This window comes from Podarcis muralis, chromosome 3 (assembly GCF_964188315.1).
Source record: "Podarcis muralis chromosome 3, rPodMur119.hap1.1, whole genome shotgun sequence".
In the NCBI taxonomy this organism is placed as follows: domain Eukaryota; kingdom Metazoa; phylum Chordata; class Lepidosauria; order Squamata; family Lacertidae; genus Podarcis; species Podarcis muralis.
In genome coordinates, this window is record NC_135657.1 from 43090379 (window position 1) to 43110804 (window position 20426).

The following is a 20426-nucleotide window of genomic DNA, read 5'->3' on the forward strand; positions in this document are numbered from 1 at the left end:
AAGGCCACATTTTCTTCTCTCATATCCAACAACAATGTGCAAACATCCTGTTCAACTGTAGGATGACCAATTAATGCTACTTCCTGGCAACCACCCTCCCAGCATGCAGCCAAACTAGGGTTCAGGGATAAATGTGAGTCTCCTGTAACTGAGCTATATTGCAGCCTCTGTCAGAGAAACCTGGGGTATTGTTATTTCCCTTACTTAGGATAATGTCATTGCATACATCTGGTAGCTAAATTTTGCAAGGCACTCATCACCACACCTTATATTTATTTCAGGTATACAAACTCCTGAAAACATACTAGTGACCCTGGCAGAATTTTGGAAAGAATTGAGGTACACAGTCCAGAAGCTGGTATATGAAGTTAAGTTAGCTAGGATCACTCCTCCTGTATGAAGTGCTAGGTGGTGTCAGGACTGGTTGTTGTCCTCTTCCGATCACCACACAAACGCTTCTTGTTCTTTTATAAATTGTTATTGTGTATTAACAAACTTTTAAATGGTCCTTATCTTTAACTATTCTTCCTCAGAGTCACTTATTTCAGATACCTTCTGAGCTCTGCTTCTCCGTGACCAGCCACCCTCAAAATGGCGAAGGCGCCCTTCCCTTAGCTTTCCCGCTCTTTTTTCCAACCTCCTGCTAGAGCTGGCTTGTATCTCCCCTCCTCCAAATCTGAGCTAGAACTTAACCCTTGCCTTTCCTGGGAACATTCTGTCCCTCCCTGTTGTTCCTGTTGCTCTCTTCTGATAGATTCTGATAGATACCGCTCCGGCGGGAAGGTAAACGGCGTTTCTGTGCGCTGCTCTGGTTCGCCAGAACCGGCTTAGTCATGCTGGCCACATGACCCAGAAGCTGTACGCCGGCTCCCTCGGTCAATAAAGCAAGATGAGCGCCGCAACCCGAGAGTCGGCCGCGACTGGACCTAATGGTCAGGGGTCCCTTTACCTTAACTAGTATTTAAGACTGTTCTACAGTAAAGCTTTGAAACTCCTTCTTGTGGTGGAGAAAATCCAGTTCTACATGAGATAAAGATCAGGAATTCTGCTGAAGAACTCTAACTCCAAGTTGCAAGGGTGCTTTGAGCAGGGTTTGGATGCAGCAGTTGAGTATCCACCCCAACACAGCTTTTTACTACTCCTATTCCTACTCCTACTTTCCTACTATTATTATTATGCCAGGTAGATTAGTGGCAGCTGTGGCTTCCACCCACCAGGTGAACCACTGGTGAACAGATGGAGGTATACTGCCTTAAGCTCCCCTCCTCTGAGGGCCCCCCAATTGCACTGTATTCAGAATCTTGTTTATAGCTTTAATAGCCATAATCTCTGATACATAACAGGAATACATTACGGGAAGAGCCCCAGTGGTCTGCCACTGATACGTATAGTAAATTGAATGTATTTTATTAAGCTTTTCCAAGCCATTATTGGCTTAATTCATATACCGTATTTTTCACTCTATAACACGCACCCGACCATAACACGCACATAGTTTTTAGAGGAGGAAAATCCGTAGGCATGCTACCCGTAGGCATTCCCTCCATAACACGCACAGACATTTCCCCTTACTTTTTAGGAGGAAAAAAGTGAGTGTTATGGTGCAAAAAATACGGTAACTACTCACACATTAGAACTTTGTTTACAATGGACTCAAAAAGGCCCTAAGTATCAGCCCCTAAGGATTGAACAGGATGTATCCAACTGCCATAGCTGTGCAATTCTCCTAGGAAGTTTTTTACTATAAAAACACCTGCATATCTAGGGACATACAGATCCCCCCCATTTACACATGTTCAATTCACACATGACTGTGCATACGTGGAATACCTGGAAACCCAGATATTGGGGGGGGGGGGGAAGAGAACTGATGAGCTTCAGCAAAGCCCCACTGAGCCTCTGACACCCCCTTTGGGCTTTGGGGAGGGTCTCCTCATGAGCTGGAGGTGCAGCGGGGCTTTGCTGAGGCTCCCAGCTAACAGCTGTAATGCAGGAAAGTGCCTGCTGCGCCTTCTCACGCATCAGCTGTTAGCTGGAAAGCCTAGCTGTGCTTCAGGGCAGCAGGGCTTGGCTGACCAGCTAAATTGATGTGCGGGAAAGAAGTTTCCTTGTGCATCAGCTGTGCAAGACCCACTGTCTCTTTGGCTCCTGGGAGCTGGAGGGGCAGCAGGTCTTCATCGACAGGCTCAGCAGACGTGGGAAAACTTCTTCCCTGCGAGTCAGAGGGGCTTTGTTGAGTTGACAGGCAACTTGCAATTTCACAGACATGCGCAGGGGTTCAGAACACAACCCCTGTGTAAATGGGGAGTCACCTGTTGTACTTTCAAATACTATGCATTTATGGCTTAGGTTACACACTATAATTGCCAAAATCAACTAAAATATCAACAATTTCCATTAGTAATTTATATCAAAATATACTATACTTAACCAATAACAACTTGATGAATAACTGTTCCTAATGCTGTTGCTGATAATTCCGCGCCTGTCTCAGTGTCTTTAATATATCCGGTGAATTTGCTTCCTTTGTAAGAATAAATAATCTTGTCACTGTACCACAGCAGCATAGATGATGATGCTCCAAACACAACTTCCATGTGCAGAGGGTCACTTGTAGGTGCAGGCAGGGAAAGATCTCTCAAGAACCAGTGGCCCTCGTCTTCATTAAATCCTGCCACATATAATTGTGTGGAGGTTTTGCATCCAGTACAAGCCAGTAAGACTGAAATTTCAGAAGGGATTGAATCATAGCAAGCACTTATTACAGCTAAAGTAACGTGGTCTTTGAATCCTGTCAGACTCTTTAAGACATCTACTTCCATGACTAGAGCAAACATATCAGTTATATTTCTTGATGGGTACATGAGGAATATTTCTGTTTTTGTCCATAGGATTGCTTCACTTAAATCTGATTCTAGCACCTTGGGCGTCGGATGAGATAGAGAGAGAAGCGGTGGGAGAGATAAATAATAAAATTCAGACACTGTAGGTATTGCTTAAAGCTCCGTCTTAAATTTATCATAAACAATATCAAAACATTCACTGAAAAGTACCATATTTTTCCGTCTATAAAATGCCCCCATGTACAAGATCCTCCCCCCTATTTTGGCGGACTCAATTTTAAGCAAATGAGGGGAGATGGCCCAAAGTTGTTGAGCTTCTCCCCCCCCCCCCCCAGCTGCGGGCAGGAAACACTCCCTAGTTCGTTTCCCGCAAGCAGTGGCATCAGGGGAAGTTGTGCTCCCGTTGGCCAACCGGTTGGCGGGAGCACAACTTCCCCCGATGTTGCTGCACGCAGGAAATGATCTAGGAAGTGTTTCCCGCACGCAGCCGCATTGGGGGAAGTTGTGTTCCCACCAACCAGCTGGCTGGCAGCACACAGCTTCTCCCCCCGCATGCAGCTGCGGGCAGGAAACACTCCCCAGATCATTTCCCGCTCGCTGCAGCATCGGGGGAAGTTGCAGTCCCTCCAACCGGCTGGCTGGTGGGCACGCTGCTTCTCCCTCACCATGCCACTACCTGTGTATTGGATGACCCCAGTTTTTTGACACAATTTTTGAGTCAAAAAACCTCCTCTAACACACGAAAAAATACAGTAAAAACAGTTTGAGATATAACAGATTTGCACTTAAACACTGAGTGCATGGAGCTGAATGCAGATAAGAGTCAGTCCCAATATAAATAGTATTTCCCCCACCCCAACTGTTATTTGCCATATCAGGAAAAATGTATGCCTATACACGTACATTTTTCCTATTTGCCAAAATGTAAGGAAATCTGATCTGATCACAGATCTCCGTTTGCTCCTTTGAGGTAGGGGTTTAGAATCTTCCTTTCACTTTATTCTACTAGCGTTAAATATTGCACCTGTTAAAAATTCTTCTGGATATTGTTTTTTTGGCAGAACCTGACTACAACTGGTTCTACGTTATAGAAAAGTTGCATTTTGGATGCTTCTTGCATCACCATGAGAATGGTGTGTGTGCTTGATGAGAATGGCCATTTGTAGGGTAGTAGGGTGATGCTGCACAAACTTGGCAAGTGGTAGGCATATAAAAAATCCCATAATGAGTAGTTTGCTCAAAAATCCTGAAGGAGAGGAAACCTTTTGAAACTGCAGGGAAAACTTTGCACATAAACTGTCCAAGTCATTTCCCTAAAGCTGTTTGGCCTGTCTCAGCTATGTGCCTCAGCTCTTGGTCAGGAGGAGGAAGGTCATACTTGAATGGCTTCAGTGGACTGCTGCCATTTGGCTCCTGGTCACATTATTCCCCTTTTCTTGACATTCATTAAGTTCAGTTGCTGTTGAATGCTATTTTGTGGCTGCTAACCTACTAACCAGACAGATCGAGTCTGGGAACTGAAGGAAAGCCCTTCCCCTTGCAGCCAGTGCTTTCTGAGTGTGCTACCTGTCAACCAAGAGGATATGCTTTACAGTGCTAAACTACCGCATCCCAGAAGCACTGGGCAGCAACAGGCTGCAATGTTTTTTTAAGTTGTGGTGGTATGAATAAAAAATAAGTCCACATGAACCCTCTAAAATATAAAATAGTTTGAATAACTCACTTGAACTGGATAGTTCCTTAGACACCAGATTCTTTCTTTTATCCCAAGAATTCCGCGTTCTGGAAGTTTATGTTGTTTTCCAACTCTGAACATCTTGTCATTGTTTATAAAATAAGCAGAACTGTCTATTAAAAATACAATGTGTACCTGTACTATGGCTACATCATTTACTTTCTGAGCTACAGCTGGATCTAATACAGTGGAGGGAAATGTGATTTTTTTTGTATGTCTGAACTCATCATGTGTTAGGAAAGCTCCATAATTTGTCACCACAACTGCTTTAGTTGTATGACATGCAGACCAAGTTATCATGAGCTCACTACCAGCTGGAGTCGAGATAGAGACATCATGTACGTTGACTGGAGGAATTTCTGATTTTGCCATGGTAAAAGGAGTCCGGGCAACAAAACAACCCTGAAAAGTAACTGGTTTTCCAATGACTACTCCAATGATGTAATTTGAAATGCTAGGCACGTCAATCTCCCAGTATCTAAAAATAGAAAAAAGTATCATATGATTACACTTTATTATCCTAAATCCAAGCATGTTAAATGGAAATTTCTATTAGGATCTATGTAACATAATTCCACGTTATCTTATAGGATTGCAGTGCATGTCACCGATAGAAAAGCAGCAGTTCAAAAATTTGTATTATCAATGCATGTAGAATACAGCTATTGTGAAACTATTCATATGCACCAAGCTGCAAACATTGACAGATGATATACTAGAGTTTGGAAGGAGACTCCATTTCTTGAACTATCTCATTTGCTCAAAAATCTGTGTATTGAGCGAATGACATAACTAATGCAGATGGCAGGCAGAATCTGAAACTCCACTCATAAAATAATAATAAATAGTTCTGTATGCAACAACGAGCTCTTTAGAAATGCTGAAAACAGTCTCAGCAAGCTCAAAACTAGGAATGAAAGAACTGTCAATTTTAGTTCTTTCAGATTCTCATTTTTCCAGTCTTAGGTTCTCCATATTTCTGCAGCAATTTGTGAATTTTCTTTTTCAAAATCATCATGAAAATTCATGGCATTTTAGTTTTAACTTCTCCTACTAAACACATTTTTGTGTGCAGTTTTGACTAATACACACATTGTTGCAATTTATCCTAATACAATGCATTTTTGTATTTCATTTTCATAACTATATTCATTTTTATGTCCACTTTCTCCTAATATATGCATTTTGTAAACACTGTTTTATTGGAGATCTGCATACCAAATTTCAAAAACTGTACAGTAAGTGTGAATTTTGAAGGGTGGCTGTGTTTCAGTTCACATATTGTTTTGTCCCACACCGTAAGAGGTGTCATATAATCGTGGGTGGCTCATGCAGGGTTTATATCTGGCCTGTGTTGTGCTTATTGATAATTGGGCTCATCTCAAGAGCAGTCCACCTGGCTGTGAAGGCATGGCTGCTGTCTGAATAGGGTTGGAAATGGTGCCTAGGAAACCGCTCCATAGCACACCCTCCTTTTTACTGTTACGCCAGGAGGATCAGCAGTGCATGTGAGTTCTGCCCACCAAGCTGCTTGCTGGTGGAAGATGGACTTCTCTCACCTTGGCTTCCCCTTCTTTGGGGGACTAGGGGGTTGTGCTAAATTCTTACCTTCCTCCAGCCTGGTGGAGTCAGAGTTTGAATTGCAATTTATATATATATTTACATATACCTCTTTAAAAAAGATTTTTGAAAGTGCTTATAAGATTAAGACCATCATCAGAGCTAGCCCTGTGAAAAGGGTAGGAGATACCCCCCTCATTCTGTGTCTCACCCCCACCCATTTGAAAAGAAAAGAAAAGGAAGGAAGGAAGGAAGGAAGGAAGGAAGGAAGGAAGGAAGGAAGGAAGGAAGGAAGGGTGGTGCCTAGGAAAGAGACATAAACTGACCCCGCCCCAAAGTGGAACTCCGGAAGGATGATGCTCTCACTGCAACCCACAGTGGGGATCTGACGGCATGAACTTCCCCAAACTTATACTGCCTTTAACATTAGTTAGTGATATGAGCTTTCGTGTGCATGCACACTTCTTCAGAAGAAGCATGCACACGAAAGCTCATATCAATAACAAACTTAGTTGATCTCTAAGGTGCTACTGGAAGGAATTTTGTTATTTTGTTTAGACTACGGCAGACCAACATGGCTACCTACCTGTAACTATAATGTTAGTGCCTCACATCGAATATAACTGATCTGTTGAAAAAATGCTATGAACGGAAAACTGAGACACTGTATGTACTTTTGTAATTCAAGAAAATATTTAATTAAAACGATTGTTTAAAAAGACAAATTCAGAAAAATGTAAATGAGCAATACCCGTCAGCTGAATATTCTGATTCTTCCGATTCTCTGCTGTCTTCACCGACGTGAAGCATCTTAATTGAAGGTGATTGTCCCAAATTCAAGAACTGTCTGGAAAGTGTCTTAGAATGCTGTTTAGAAAATGGAATGAGTTGCATATTTTCAAAATTTGCTTATATATATTTAAAGTCTTATCTGTTTTCATATCTAAAATGCTATATTTGAAATAGGTACTTCCCAGGACCAGGCTCAAACCTGAAGTATTAATATTAAATAAATATGATATTGACATTCCTTTCAGATAATAATTCTACATGTCAACAATCAATCGATTGGGTTGGAAGAGACTGGGATAGCTATCTTGGACCAGAGGAAATTTTAGCTTCAGTGATGTAAATCAATGGCCTGCTAGTGAAAGCAATTTGTGACCTTAATACTTTAATAAACTGGGCAAACAAATTATACTAAAAGTTGCTTTAAATAGAAGGTATGATTATTTATTTATCTAAAATATTTCTATACCATCCTTTGGCAGAGCTTCCAGGACAGTTTATGAAAAAAAACAACCAATACATAAACAACGTATTTTAAAGTTTAATTAATACAATTATATACTGGTGCAATTATTTAGTTGAATATATAGCCCTTTGTTTCCATAGGAATATGGATATTTCATGACTTCCCATTTCAAGTTAGTTTATGAAGGGAGGATAACATACTTCTGGTGGTCCTTTCGCAGTATGGCTCATTTCTTTACTATCAGCATTTTCTGGGTCATAAATCCATACAACCAGAGTCTGGCAAATAAAAAATGAAAAATTTTGCAAATTTTGATGAATTTGAACGATACTGTTTCTTCCTGTGAATTATAGGCCATTTTGTGTTATAGAACTATATTAACCATGTATGTAAGCTGACTATTTAAAAGCAAATTAATAGTCCCTGTTTTAAAGTTTAAAGTTTTATAAGCATTCAGGGAAATATGATTTTCCTGTAACAAAGATATCCAAGTGCAAAAGTACTGAGAGTGCATTTCATGGCTGAAAACAGGTGCAAAGAGTAACTGAGATAACATTATGTTTTTAAGAAAAAGACATCAGGTAATTCTATGGTTTAGTAAAGTCACAGAAAACAGGATGTAGTGATGAAAATCTCTATTAAAACAATATATTGTCATTTTGAGTATGGAGCCATAATTTAACCAATAGATTTGCTAGGTTTAGCATAAAAAATTAATAAAGATAGGAAATTAATCTTCATAGGTGGAAAGGTGAGAGGGTATGGAAGAAGGGCTCATCCTTTTCTGGAAGGAGCAGCATGGAGCAGTTTGCAAAGGGCTGTCTGCAAACAGGAGGAAAAAGGCATGCACAGCCACACAAAGCAGACCCTTTTGGAAGGATCAGTTGCATGCAGGATGTCTGCAGCCAATCATTCAAAAAGACACATTTTTTCTTCCCTCCTGATCAGGTGATGTGGGAAGAATAAACAGCTGTCTTTTCAATGGGCTTTTAGACAGACCATCCCTGCCACATTTGAGCCTCCAGAGTGGACTGTCTGAAAGCTCTTTGCAAATAGCAAAAGTTTTTCAAACAGTGCTGGAAGTTCCTAAAATTGGGACTTCAAAGTTTAAGATTCAAAATGTTACATGACTCAGTCATAGCAGAAGTGTGCTAGGAATCTATTGAACAATTGTGCGCTGAATTGCCACCGAGCCAAAAGATAATAATTCATTAGATCAACATTACTGGGATAAATGCATTATCTTTCTAATGCATTCATATCACCAATTTATCTATAAATAAATCCAATAATTGTCACTATACATATATTCTGAACTCCAGTTCAATCCTAAATGCGTGTTTCTAAAAAACAAATTCCTTTAAAACAGAGGTGGTTAACCTTTCACCCTCCAGATATTGCTAAACTACAACTCCCATCATCGCTGAACATTGACCATGTTGGACGGAGATGGTGAAAGCTGCAGTTCACCAATATCAGGAGAATCGCAGGGTAGCCATCCCTGCATTAAAACAAATGGGTCTTGTTTCCCAAGAGTTTGATTCTAAATTTCTGAGAAGTAGTAATATCTCCTAGCTAGATGTGGGAATGTGCTGCTGATGGTTGCAAAGAACCACTAACTGGTACTGGGCATACAACAGAACTGATGGTTATGCAATTTTGCAAACATATTTGAGATTGGGGCGTGTATTTAGAATCACAACATAAAGCAATAAGACACATACATATCTCAGAGTTCTTACCACATGAGCGCTATGTAATGATGATCTACAAAGTAAAAAAACTGAATATTTAGTGAGCATAAAAAACTTCAAAAAATGGTCAAAACAAAGATAATTTAGGAATTCTTATAGCAAATGAATGTTGTTAATTCAACTTAATACATCTGCTTAATACATCTCCATTATTGTTACACATATACATTATCATGTTTAGTATGTATAATGAGGAAATGTTCTCAAAGAAAAAATGCAACTGTATGCATGTTGAAAAGTATGTTTCATCTTACCTTGTGAAGGAAGTATACACATACCACAAGAAACAATCTAAATCAGCATTTATAGTCAAGTAGCGTTCCCTATCCTGAAATGTCTAAAAGGGAAAGGAAAGGAAGTTAGATATTTTATTCTGTTGCAAATGAAATAATTTTGCTTTACAGTATAAGGAGTTTGAAATTCACTGGTGTCAGTAATCTTGCATTTCACATACTGTAGCATGTTACAATTCTGTTTTGTCTACAAATTTTATCTAATTAAGTCACTCATAGTCAGAGTAGACCCACAGAAATCAATGGACTTAAGATAGAAACATACAAAGCTGCTTGTCAGACCACTAACTAAGTAGCTAAGAACTGTCTACGTAAATGGTGTTTATGTAAATGGCGTTTCCGTGTGCTCTAGCTTCCATCACAGTGCTCCGTTGCACCAGAAGCTGTTTAGTCATGCTGGCCACGTGACCCGGAAAGCTGTCTGCAGACAAATGCTGGCTCCCTTGGCCTGAAGCGAGATGAGCGCCGCACCCCATAGTCATCTTTGACTGGACTTAACCGTCCAGGGGTCCTTTACCTTCACCGTCTACTATAACTGGTAGCAGCTCTCCAGGGTTTCAGGCAGGAATCTTTCCAGACCTGGCAATATAGAGGACTGAACCTGAAAGCAAAGTATATGCTTGATTCGCTGAGCTATGGCCCATTCCCAACTCATTTCACTGGGTCAACTTATAGTATGACTTGGTCAATTATTAATTAAATTTGTACACAATCCCAAGAAGGATACAATTGCCTTTTTTGCCTGTCCTCCAATAATACTTTTGTCTTATGTCCTATTTTGTTGTCTACATTTCTTTTTCTCTTTACAGAGAATGACAATTTTCGGCCCTGGAAGGGGGTGGAACAGGCTTATGTGTGACTGCTGATGCACGTAGTGACCTGAAACACAGCTCCCTGTGCAAACGGGGAGTTGCTTGTACTACATCAGAAGATGCAAGGAGAAGGGTCAATGAATTATCGTTGAGGACTATACCCTTAAGATAACAGAACATGTGGTCTGGTATCTGTTCTGCCATCAAATCTCATAATGTGTTCTAACGCTGGCTGTTAAGTCGCTGTATGAGCTTAATCAAATTTTCCCCCTCTCTAAGATGAAAAACCACCAGTGATCTATCTTTCTATTTGAATAACAAAGCAATTAATGGACTGAGTCAGTTCCAAATGGAAGAGTATAATACTTGAGTGGTATAAGTAAGTGCTATATGCCAAGAACATCTGATCAAGTCCTAGAGGTACATCTCTAAGACATCAACTAAGAACTTGTTATCCCTTTAGTTGATAGTTTCCTTTGATGGTCTTGAGTATTTCTTATGTTGTCCTATTATTTTATTTTTGCCTTTTTTACTGTAATTCAAATCTCAGATGTTTAAGATGAGCAGAAAACATTTAAATACATTTTAAAAAACCTTTTCAATATCCAGAATATACTCTCTTTACGTGCTTGCTCAAAAGTTAAGTTCCAACTTATGTTTGAATAAGATGGAAGTAAATTATTGGTTCTGGGTCACAGTTACATTTTGAAGATACATATTAAAAGTGGATTATATAACATATATATACGCCACCACTCATTTCACCCTACTACTTGAGCAGGAAAAACTGTAGGTTAATTTTGAATAGGGAGCTACTACTAGCTAACTCAATCACTGTTACAGACGCTTCAGGTTACAGACTCCACTAACCCAGAAATAGTACCTCGGGTTAAGAACTTTGCTTCAGGATGAGAACAGAAATCGTGCTCTGGCGGTGCAGCAGCAGTGGGAGGCCCCATTAGCATAAAAAGTGGTACCTCAGGTTAAGAACAGTTTCAGGTTAAGAACGGACCTCCGGAACAAATTAAGTTCTTAACCGGAGGTACCACTGTACCACAGTAGTAATTCAGGAACTAAACAGAAACTATTCACAACTTACCAGAGACCCCCGAAGCTTTGGTTTAACCATATGAGTTCCAGCAACTGGACAATTCAATTCTGGGGTACGTGAACTAGCATAATAAAAAATAAGTAACATGTCTAGTGTGAAGTTACTTAGCACTGACAATATATTATAGCCCTAAATATATGTATTAGTTATAGAAAAATATATTGATCCATTCAATTGTAATTTGGTCCTCTTATATGTTTTATGCATTTTATAATCAACAGCTTTAGCATCATATTTCCATATTTGCATTGATAAACCTCCACTCAGATAATTCCTAGCATTTTAATATTACAAAGTAACAGAGTAATGCTGCAAATTGCAAATATCCCTCTAAACAATGGGTGCTGGGTATAGGGGGCAGAAGGGGCTTCAGACCCTCAATATTTTGGGGCAGGGGGATCAGCCCCCCTCAATACTGAGGGGGCCGTCACCCCCACCACCGGGTGAGTGCTCATCACCTGTATATTGTGGGGGCTGACATGCTCTGTGTGCCCCCGCCCAGGAGCTGGACAGGGACAGGGACGAGCGAAGGCAAATATCATCCTCCTGCCCCCCAGCCTCTGCCCAGCAGCCCAGGAGGCTGGGACCAGTGAGGCACCACTGCCTCTAAGCCAAGGAAGATGGGGAAATAAAAGCATGATTATTCATTCATTAAACTATCTACCATGCATTGATCCACATTCTGTAGACCTTGAACAGTATGACAAACTCCCTGGTACTAAGCAAACTTGGACAGTGCTGCTAACCTTCAAAAGTTCTTATTGCTTCCCTTTCTATATGCCCAATTAGAATGCTCTTAGATGAAGGAAGAAAATCATTATCTACATGGATGACACTGAGTGCAGCTCAAGGGGGGGGGGGGATAAACAGAAAAGATACTCAAGAAGCCCCCAGACTATAACCAATACAGGAAATCAGAGCAAAGTCCAGCAGATGGGACCTCAGTTAAACTGCCAAAGGGAATTGATGGATATTGCAACACCCCTTAAAAGGTTTGGAACTGGCAATATTAATTTGACCAATAATAAATATAATAACTCTGATGAGACCCTGGACATATTTTCCTTTAAAAATAAAATTGACAACCCCACGCTTAGAAGGGGACCAAGATATTGATTATTCCACCAATCAGTCAGGTCTCAGTACTGGAGCAGTAATGATCAGCCTGGTCTGCCTACCACAGGAAACACCTGCATCTGCCAAATCCGATTCTATAAGAGACGTTCCCAGTACTTTTGACTCATTTTTTCCACTCAGATTTCTAACTCTGACCTATTAGCAGGCCTGACACAAAATCCTGTCACCAAGTGAATGATTCAGATCAGATCCCAGCTTCACAAAGCGGTGCAGGGTTGGCTGGGATCGGAAGATGCGTGGCTATTGCATGCCCTGCCATGTCCTCACCATCAGGGAGTTGAGCCCTTTCCACACATTTTTTTTAGGATCAGGAAAAGAAACAGTGGGAACAACTAAGCCCTTGTATGTCATTCGAGAATGGAGGAAACTATCCGTTGTTGGACCCATAACCTAGGTTTAAGGTGCCATTTATTTATGAATATTTATTGAAATTTATAACAAATAAAGATACAGATCTCAATCATCATGTTATATACCATTGTTCTCCCTCCCTCCTCTGGATTTCCCTCAACTCCCCCCTGCTGAGTTATTTAGCTTTATTTATTGTATCCTGCTTTTCTTATATAAAAGTTCCCTTATCATTTCTCTAAAATATCTGTTACTGAAATAAAGTTGTGAACGTTTATTCAAACCCTGCCAGTGAATCCAGTCCATTTTGTTGTTTCTGCAAATAGACTGTAAATGGTTCCCAGACTCTTTTGAAGTCCTTTTTGTCCTCTTGTAGTTTGTGTTAGCTTAGCCAATTCTGCACAGTTCATCAATTTTTCTTGCCATTGTTCCTTTGATGGTATTTCTTCCAATATTGTCCAATCAAGATTCTTGCCGCTGTTGTAGCATACATAAATAGTACCCATTTTTCTTTTGGCAGCTCTTGGTTTGAGATACCCAACAAAAAGGCTTCAGGGTGCTTAATAAAGTTCATTTTTTTCAATTCATTATATATCATTTCCCAGTATTTTTTAATACATTTGCATTTCCACCACATATGATAAAATGTTCCTTCCTTTTCCTTACATCTCCAGCATCTGTTATTTTCTTTCCTAAACATCTTTGCCATTTTCACTAGGAGAATGGAAGCAACTACCTATGTTCAGTTCCTTTCCAACCCTCAATGGCTCTCCAAGAGACTTTCATTGGCCACTCCTGAGTGGCACCACTGGCAGTCAGGAGATGGAGATCCCAGGGTGTTTGATCTCAACTGGGAGAAAGCCTAATTGGAGCCTCCTGAAAAAGCCTTCTTTCCATCTGCAAGTCACTGTGGAAGAACCGTAACACCAATAACCTCCTGCAAAAGGACTTTTCTTTATCACGGACCTAGTCTAACCTTTATCACACAGCTGTGACGCAACAGGGTACAAATAATAAACTCGTGCTAGGAGCCTCTATGACAAAAGTCTATTATCCAAACCATGATTATTTAAAGGACAATTTGTGTGAACGTATCAACATTTTAACATTCCTCTCCATGTTTCCACATGGCAGTTTGTCTTCTGTGTGTAAAGGTAAAGGTAAAGGTACCCCTGATCATTAGGTCCAGTCGCGGACGACTCTGGGGTTGCGGCGCTCATCTCACTTTATTGGCAGAGGGAGCCGGCATACAGTTTCCAGGTCATGTGGCCAGCATGACTAAGCCACTTCTGGCGAACCAGAGCAGTGCACGGAACCCCCATTTACCTTCCAGCTGGAGTGGTACCTATTTATCTACTTGCACTCTGACGTGCTTTTGAACTGCTAGGTTGGCAGGAGCAGGGATCGAGCAATGGGCGCTCACCCCGTTGCGGGGATTCGAACTGACAACTTTCTGATCGGCAAGCCCTAGGTGACAAATCTTTTTAAAATCAATAATCCACCTGCTCTATGGGTCCAGAAAAATTATCTGTTCTCCTTGTTAACAAAAAAAAAAAAAAAAAAAGGATTTCAGTAGTAGCAAATTCCAATTTCTTCTTTCCTTCTCCACACTCCCATATTTTTCCCCCTGCATATCCCTCTCAGACTGCCTCTGACAGAATGTTTTCTAACCATATGTAACCCTAGGCTGTTTGCAGAAGGGGCTAATAAGAAGATCATTGAATTTATCACTGCCCAAGTCCAATAACTTTTCAAAGGGGAATATTGTTGTCCTGTAGCCACCATAAAGTGGGGAAACCTTTTCACTGAGTAAGCAAGCTTAGTAGGACCAGTCTGATCCCTAAAGGGACTGTATTGCCTGAAGAAGAGAGTGTGAGATTAGGGGCCTGAGTCTATACTGTGGGTGAAAGCCCAATAAAGCTGGAGTTAGAATCATAGAATGTAGAGTTGGAAGGGACCACAAGGCTCATCTAATCCAACCCCCTGGAATGCAGCAATATTTTGCCTAATGCGGGGCTTGAACCCATAACCCTGAGATCAACAGTCTCATGCTCTACCAACTGAGCTAATCCCAGCGTAGACAATATAGCATGTATTGTCTTCAACTGGGGCTCATGTTTGAGCATACTCCCCATGGAGCACATAGAACACAGGGCATTCACTATTTCACTCCCCCAGGACAGCCCCACATCTGTGTTACACATTTTTGCATTCCTTACCTTTTATCATCCATAGTACATAATACGGAATATTCCCATTCAACAAATGAAGCTCCTTCATACACTAAATGTATCTAGACAAAGAAAAGATAACTTGGAATCACTCAAGCCGAAAGCTGCCAAAATGACTTTAATCAAATCAAATCAAATATCTTTAATACGGTCAATGACCAGCAAGACTTTAATCAAATATTGGGAATCCTGGCACAAATTATTGTGTTGGATTTCTGCATGAATTGGAATTCAGCAGTGAATTCTCCAGCCTACTTTTGTAAATTTTTGAAAGCTATGACAGTGGAATGACCAAATTCTGGGATGTTCCTTGTTACTAGGGATAGGTCATGGTTTCCCACTGCCCCCACCAGACCTCCCTGCCCCTCGTAAGGGAGAAAATGGGGGCAGGCAAAAGTCACTTGACTTTCGGGGTGGGAATGAGTAAAGTTACAGTAACAAGGTGGTTCAAGGTTTGACCCAGTTCTACTTGCCAAATTAGATCTTAGCCTATGTATGGACAGTAGTCTTAAACATGAAGTACTTACACCAGTTCTTGCAGTAAATAGAATATAATGCCCTACTGAAGTTTCATATCTGAAAAGACAGTAAAAAACAAGGTGCTCATTAACAAAGGCAAAACTCTTCATAGTTTTTCGATGTTAATGAGCACACGCACACCTCTATACTATACATGCAGTTTGTGATTTAAATATCTTGGCTTCCTTGAGGAACCCTGGTCTGATCAATTACCGGTAGATATTCATTGCTTCCTTAAAGAATTACTGTATCCAGCTGTCTGCTTTATCTGTTGGTATCTGTTGGATTTTTTGGCCTGTTTCCCCTGCTCAGGTATGAATTGAATAAACAAAGAGAAGCAGAAAATATTTGAAGGTCTCTCTGCTGATCTCACAGGATAAAGCAGTCCCAGGAAAGTCCTGGGAGGACATCCCAGAGACCACTGATCCTTCTCTGAGGGTAAAGTGAGAGGTCTGTTGTGAGAGTTCCCACACTGCTGTCATAGAAAATTCTAGTCCTTGCCTTCCAACACTACAAGCTCCAGTGTTTGTAGACGCAAAGAGGGTGCATGCTGAGGGCAGTCTGGTGATGGCATGTTGCCAATGAATGGATCCATAGCATTCTCCGTCCCCTGACACAGTGGCTTGGGTGGGGGGTGCAGGGGGGGCCGGCCGCACCGGGTGCAACATCTGGGGTTAGGGCAAATCCACAGGTTAGGGGGCACAAATCCACGGGTTAGGGGGCGCAAATTACTTGCCTTGCCCCGGGTGCTGACAACCCACGCTACGCCACTGCCCTGACATGCTTCTGAAATGGGGAAAATATATGCCAGCCCTGTGTACATGCAGTTTCTCTTCCACTGGAAATAACGAGAGGGAAATTGGCTGCAAAAATAAAAACCAGAAATAGCCGCAGGAGGGAAAATGCCACTCTGTCCTCACTTCTGCCATACCAGCACAAATATGGCAGAGAACTGGATAAGATGGTTTGCCTGCTTTCAGTTCATCTCTGCCAACATGGTAACATGGTTCTGTTAATAAACCTATTCACTATAGACAAATAATGTATCTTAGTAAGGAGTCAGGTCCTAACATATCTTAGCAACAAAGATCTCCGACCCCTGCAGTGTGAGTGTGTTTGCCAGACGACCTTCCCTTCGCCTAATTTGTCAGCCGCCTTCCATGTTGGAGAGTGGGCGCATTGGCTGTGCTCACTTTCACTATGCCCACCACTGGCATGCAACCCTCAGAAGGAATTCCAAATGCGGCTCTCGGACTGAGAAGAGTGAGCAAACCGAAGTACAGTGGTACCTCGGGTTACATACGCTTCAGGTTACATATGCTTCAGGTTACAGACTCCGCTAACCCATAAATATTACCTCAGGTTAAGAACTTTGCTTCAGGATGAGAACAGAAATCGTGCTCCGGCGGCGCGGGAGGCCCCATTAGCTAAAGTGGTGCTTCAGGTTAAGAACAGTTTCAGGTTAAGAACGGACCTCCGGAACGAATTAAGTACTTAACCCGAAGTACCACTGTAAAGGCCCCTGGGTGGCCGGCTAGGGGAGTGCTCTGCCTCATATCTGTTACCTTTCTCTTCACAAGATGCAACCTGCACTCACCATGAGGGCCGCTCGCTACCCTGAGCCATGGACACCCCCACTTCCTCGTTTCCCCTCTCGCACCCTTAAACCTGCCTCTCTGACATCCCCTTCCCAACCCGTTCAGCCCCCCGGGCCATCCTTCTCTCCCGCACCTCCACACTGCCCAGCATCCCTTCAACCAGAGGCAGAGCAGCAGGGGCTTGGCCCACACAAGCGGGGAAAAAAAGCGCGCCATCAGCGCTGCCAAAAGAACGGCCCCCAAATCGCCGTTAGCAACCGACGCCGCCTCGCGCTCGCTCTGCGTCTTCCAATAAGGAGCGGACGGCCACAGTGGGGCGAGCGAGCAGCGCGCCGTCCCGCCAGCTGAGGCGAGATCCGGGGCGACTGCGTTTCCCAGCATGACCCGCGGCCATTTCACGGCGAGACTGCGAAGTTAGCCGCGCGACACTATGGGCAGCGTAGTTCCTTCTATATATGGGCACGAAGCGCCGGCATTTAACATATTATGCAGATGAAGGGGCGGGCCTCCTGGCACGCGCAGGAGCGGGATGCCAAAGGGAGGCCGGTAGGCGGCAGCAGGAGCCGGAGAGGGATGCGGCAACTGTGAGGGAAGGCGGGGATGAGGTAGCCGTCGCCGGCGGATTCGGGCGCGCCGCTTCCTCCTCTGCTCCTCGCATGTGCCTTAAGAGCAATACGGAAACCTTCGCCTGCGGGAGCCATGTCTGAAAACGGCTCCACGCCCGCCGCCGCCACCATCCCCAACGGCGGGGCCGCCTCCCGGCACCCCGGCAATAAAGTGGCCGTGGTGCTGGGGGCACAATGGGGCGACGAGGGCAAAGGGAAAGTGGTGGACTTGCTGGCGCAGGACGCGGACATCGTCTGCAGGTGCCAGGTGAGGAGCCGGGCGGGCCGAGTCACCTTGAACTCTCCCGGAGGCGCGCGCGGGGAGGCGACGGGCCTCAGAGAGAGAGAGAGCGGACCCCCCGCGGCTCTTCCCGCCGCCGCCGCCTCGGTTTCTATAGTAACTGCCGCGCTCAGGCCGGGCGCCGCGCTTTTTACCCGCCGCCCTGGTCTAACCAGCTGGCCGTCAGGGCGAGCCTCTCCCCTTCGTTTCCCCCATAGCCGGCTCTTCCCGCTTCCTCCATTGTTGCGACTGAGCTGGGCTGCTGCTTCCTTGCGAGCGCCTGGAGCCGCGGAGCCGCCTCCCCACCCCGGCCGACTACGCTGCTTTGTGACGGACGGCGGTGGAGAAGGACGGCAGCGACCTGTTCCTTCCCTTCCGCCCCCCCCCCCCGGTGTTTCTTTTATCTCTCTCTACTCTGACGGTTACGGCCATTTCCCGCCGCCCGCTTCTTTTTCTCCTCGGGCAGCCCTGCAGTGCAGCAGCGGCAGCTCTTCGCCTAGGCGAACGAAATGCAGCGGCGGAAAAGAGGCGGCTGAAGGAGCTGCTGGCAAGGCCTTGGCCAGCCCCTTCGCCAGGAAGCTGTTGTCTTCCTTGAGGCTCCATCATGAGTTCACTGGCGGGAGGAGAGGTTCATCTCAGGTGTTCCGCTCCTGTTGTGTTGCCTGCCCAAAATAAGAAACAAGCGTCCTCCTGTTTTCTTCCCCTCTGTGTGATACCTGATGTCTAAAGAAAGAGATCCTAGACCCAGGCTTCTCTCTCTTTCTCCCTCTTCTTATGGCCAATCTGGTATAGCTAATTTCTTCCAAGTGCGTGGATAATGCTGTTTAAATAATACAGGTAATGTTAAGATCCTAAATTCAATTGAAAAATCCTTATCAAAACGTCTATTATCTTTCATTAAGTGATTTTGATGGAAACGGATAATCCAAAGAACAGGTAATGGTCCTGCAGTCTCTATCAGAATTGCAACCAGGACAACCTAGGATCCAAAGTGCACCATGTGCATGCCTAAAACTCTGCTTTGCATACACAAAACATGGGTTGTTTTCATCTTACTAATGCAGCCTCTTACACAGCCTTAGGATTCTCCAGTCTTCAGAAGGGCAGGGGAGGGTTGGAGAAAGAGCAGGAAGCTCAAGAGGTGGTGATGCAAAGTGCCCTGTTGAATCCATAGAAGTTCATACACAATTCTTTGGGTGCTTTGTTTCTAAATTGTAGTCTGTGTATTTCAGAACATGCTCAGGTTGGAAGTGCTTTCTCAGCCTTAAACAATGAAGTAGGAATTCTGTGCTTAGGAGTTGAAAAAATCAAAAGACCTGCCATACCTAGACTACTTAGAAAAAACTAAGGCTGCCATGTTGTTGTTTTTAAGAATCTGATCCAACTGTGTTGCACATGACACTTCTCTTATACTGATGTAAAAAAGAAAGTATGTGCACAATCCTTTGTACATATATTTGCCACAAATACTGATGGGTTGTATTCAGTTAAGTCCTGCTTAGAAGTAGATCAACTTGATGTTAATGAACCTAAATTAGTCATGGCTGTTTACTCTGAGCAGGACTCACTTTGAATACCACCCCATATTTAGAAGCTACAAAAGTTTATACACACTTTTCTTTTTTATCTGCTCCAAATGTAAGCACCTGTTCATATCATAGTTGGTTGTGGTGAAATTAGTAATACAGTGTTATGCTCTGTCTCACTTTTCTGAGCTGTGAGAAGTTCCAGGGACATAGTGTTTATCTGGATTTCCTTCCATTTCAGCAGAGATTTATAGAATTTTGAATTATTTTACTTTTAATTACATATATACAGTGTCATATAAAATCTCCAGAGACAGGCAGTTCTCAAGAATGCTTTCTCTGCCTTGAACTAACAGATCCCCAAATCTCAGCTCTGTGTCTTACTTGAAAATTATAGAGCTGTCCGTTTTGTTCCCTTTCCCAGATATGCATTCTCCTAGATTGCATTATCCCTAGCTGTAGGGTGGGTAGATGGATGAGATAGAAAGCTACTTTGTACCAAGTCTGACCACTGATTTATCTAACTTAGTATTGTTGACACTGGCTAATACATGTACTGTAAGGTGTTTTCAGGGTTTCTGACAGAAGCCTTCCTCAGCCTAGCTTTGAAGATACCAAGGATATCTGGCATGCATACGCTATACCCAAGGGTGCTTCTCTGTTGCTGGTAGAGGTGGCAGGGCACCCAGCATGAGGCCAGCTCTGGCTCTACCACTGAACTATGTCCCTTCTTTTCAGGTGGAAATATATCACCTGACTATCCTGGGTTATTAATGTAAGTAATGTACATTCACCCTAATTTACTATAGCCTGAAAATC

At 43.0% G+C, this 20426-nt stretch overlaps 2 protein-coding genes and 1 non-coding gene across 9 annotated transcripts in view; 1 reads left to right on the forward strand and 2 right to left on the reverse strand.

Annotated features, from left to right (window-relative positions):
* Positions 1-17683, reverse strand: part of CATSPERE (catsper channel auxiliary subunit epsilon) — a 42090-nt gene extending 24407 nt beyond the window's left edge. For 3 of the 6 annotated variants that reach the window (XM_028724138.2, XM_028724136.2, XM_028724143.2), the window contains exons 1-10: positions 17330-17683; positions 15607-15655; positions 15068-15141; positions 11352-11424; positions 9402-9484; positions 9136-9160; positions 7594-7671; positions 6890-7005; positions 4567-5056; positions 2432-2921 (exon numbers count right to left, since the gene is read on the reverse strand). In XM_028724138.2, the coding sequence (XP_028579971.2) occupies positions 2432-2921; positions 4567-5056; positions 6890-7005; positions 7594-7671; positions 9136-9160; positions 9402-9484; positions 11352-11424; positions 15068-15141; positions 15607-15655; positions 17330-17577 (1726 nt within the window). In that variant the 5' untranslated portion in view covers positions 17578-17683. The other 3 variants (XM_077925729.1, XM_028724139.2, XM_077925730.1) reach the window with 3 other exon arrangements.
* On the reverse strand, positions 14851-14930 carry TRNAN-GUU (transfer RNA asparagine (anticodon GUU)). The gene has a single exon. It is a non-coding gene; the product is annotated as a tRNA-Asn (tRNA).
* Positions 17684-17743: 60 nt separating the features above from the next.
* ADSS2 (adenylosuccinate synthase 2) overlaps positions 17744-20426 on the forward strand; it is a 30081-nt gene continuing 27398 nt past the window's right edge. For both annotated transcript variants that reach the window (XM_028724144.2, XM_028724145.2), the window contains exon 1: positions 17744-18069. In XM_028724144.2, the coding sequence (XP_028579977.1) occupies positions 17896-18069 (174 nt within the window). In that variant the 5' untranslated portion in view covers positions 17744-17895. The remainder of the gene's footprint in view (positions 18070-20426) is intronic.